Source organism: Volvox carteri, assembly GCF_000143455.1.
Source record: "Volvox carteri f. nagariensis unplaced genomic scaffold VOLCAscaffold_420, whole genome shotgun sequence".
In the NCBI taxonomy this organism is placed as follows: Eukaryota; Viridiplantae; Chlorophyta; class Chlorophyceae; order Chlamydomonadales; family Volvocaceae; genus Volvox; species Volvox carteri.
The window spans coordinates 6466-7623 of NW_003307949.1; the positions used below are offsets into that span (position 1 = coordinate 6466).

Consider the following 1158-nt stretch of genomic DNA (forward strand, 5'->3'; position numbering starts at 1 on the left):
CTTTCGACGGGCATGTGTTTGTGCAGCGCTCTGCTGCAAGAATATGGGCGTATGCGGCGTTTGAGCGTAATCCCGACAGTTGTGCTTTAGCTGTGTAAGGAGTCTACGAAGGCTGAAAGCTAGGCGGTCTGGCAGGAAAGTACACGTCGTTAGGCGAGACATGACCACTTCGTCCGATGTCCGTGACCTTCCTCGCGACAGAGACGACTGCTCATTGGAGTTGCCCAAGACCTTCCAGATCGACCGCATTCCACCTGGCAACGAGAATCTCTGCGTACACCACATTTTCAACTCTCCAAGACCCCAGTGCGATGTTGCGTCGGCGTGAAGCAAGGGCCCCCATTGTCAACGCTTCTAATCAACACAGTCAAGCTCACATCGTCTTCCGCTGCCGGTGAGTGACGCCGGATGCACGGTCGCCCGTACATGTCGTACGTTAGTTAGAACGCGCCTAGATTTCCGGCCATGAGGCCGTTACACGTCATATCAAGGTCGGCCATCGTTCTTGGATTCTATGGGTGAAGGCGCGTTGCAAATGGATAGACGAGTTGGTGACGGAGGGGGATTTCGGTATGAAATTGTTGTACCTTGGTAAGGTGCGGCGTGTAGGGAGTACGGCATGAAGGTCTTTCCCCGTATGTTCACTGCGTGGGTGCCACTTTGTGTCCGTTCGTGATGTAGTGATGTCGTACATACGTTCGGAGCAAAGTTTCTTGCTGTGGGTGTTTCGTGGCGCGGTGTTTTTCTCCTGTCGTGCCGGCAAGCAGCAACAGCGACAACGACAGCAAAAGCACAAAGGCAGCAAACTGCAAAGATAAGGTCAGCAAACTCAGATAGAAGCTGCAAAGCCGGCCGATGGTTATTGTTGCGGTCTTCAGTGTTTTGTATTTGTGCGCAATTGTATGTATGTATGTTTGTATGTTTGTATGTTTGTATGTAGGTATCTGTTCAAATGTGGGCGAGAATGTGCTCACGCGCGCGCGTGTGCGTGTGTAAGTGTATGTAGGTGTGTGTAAGAGNGGTGTATGTGTGTGTGTGTGTGCATGCGCGCACGCGTATACGTATGTGCATGTGTGAGGGTGCTACTCTTTTTACTTGTGATGGAGAATTCCCAACTGCCCGCGATGTGCCCGTGTGCGTATTAGTATGTTTCTGCAT

The 1158-nt window shown here is 51.6% G+C and overlaps 1 protein-coding gene across 1 annotated transcript in view; it reads right to left on the minus strand.

The window, feature by feature from the left end:
* VOLCADRAFT_101159 (uncharacterized protein) overlaps nt 1-428 on the minus strand; it is a gene marked incomplete at both ends in the record, with an annotated part of 5654 nt that extends 5226 nt beyond the window's left edge. The window contains one exon of the mRNA XM_002959610.1: nt 378-428. Within this exon, the coding sequence (XP_002959656.1) occupies nt 378-428 (51 nt within the window). The remainder of the gene's footprint in view (nt 1-377) is intronic.
* Nucleotides 429-1158: the final 730 nt, after the last annotated feature.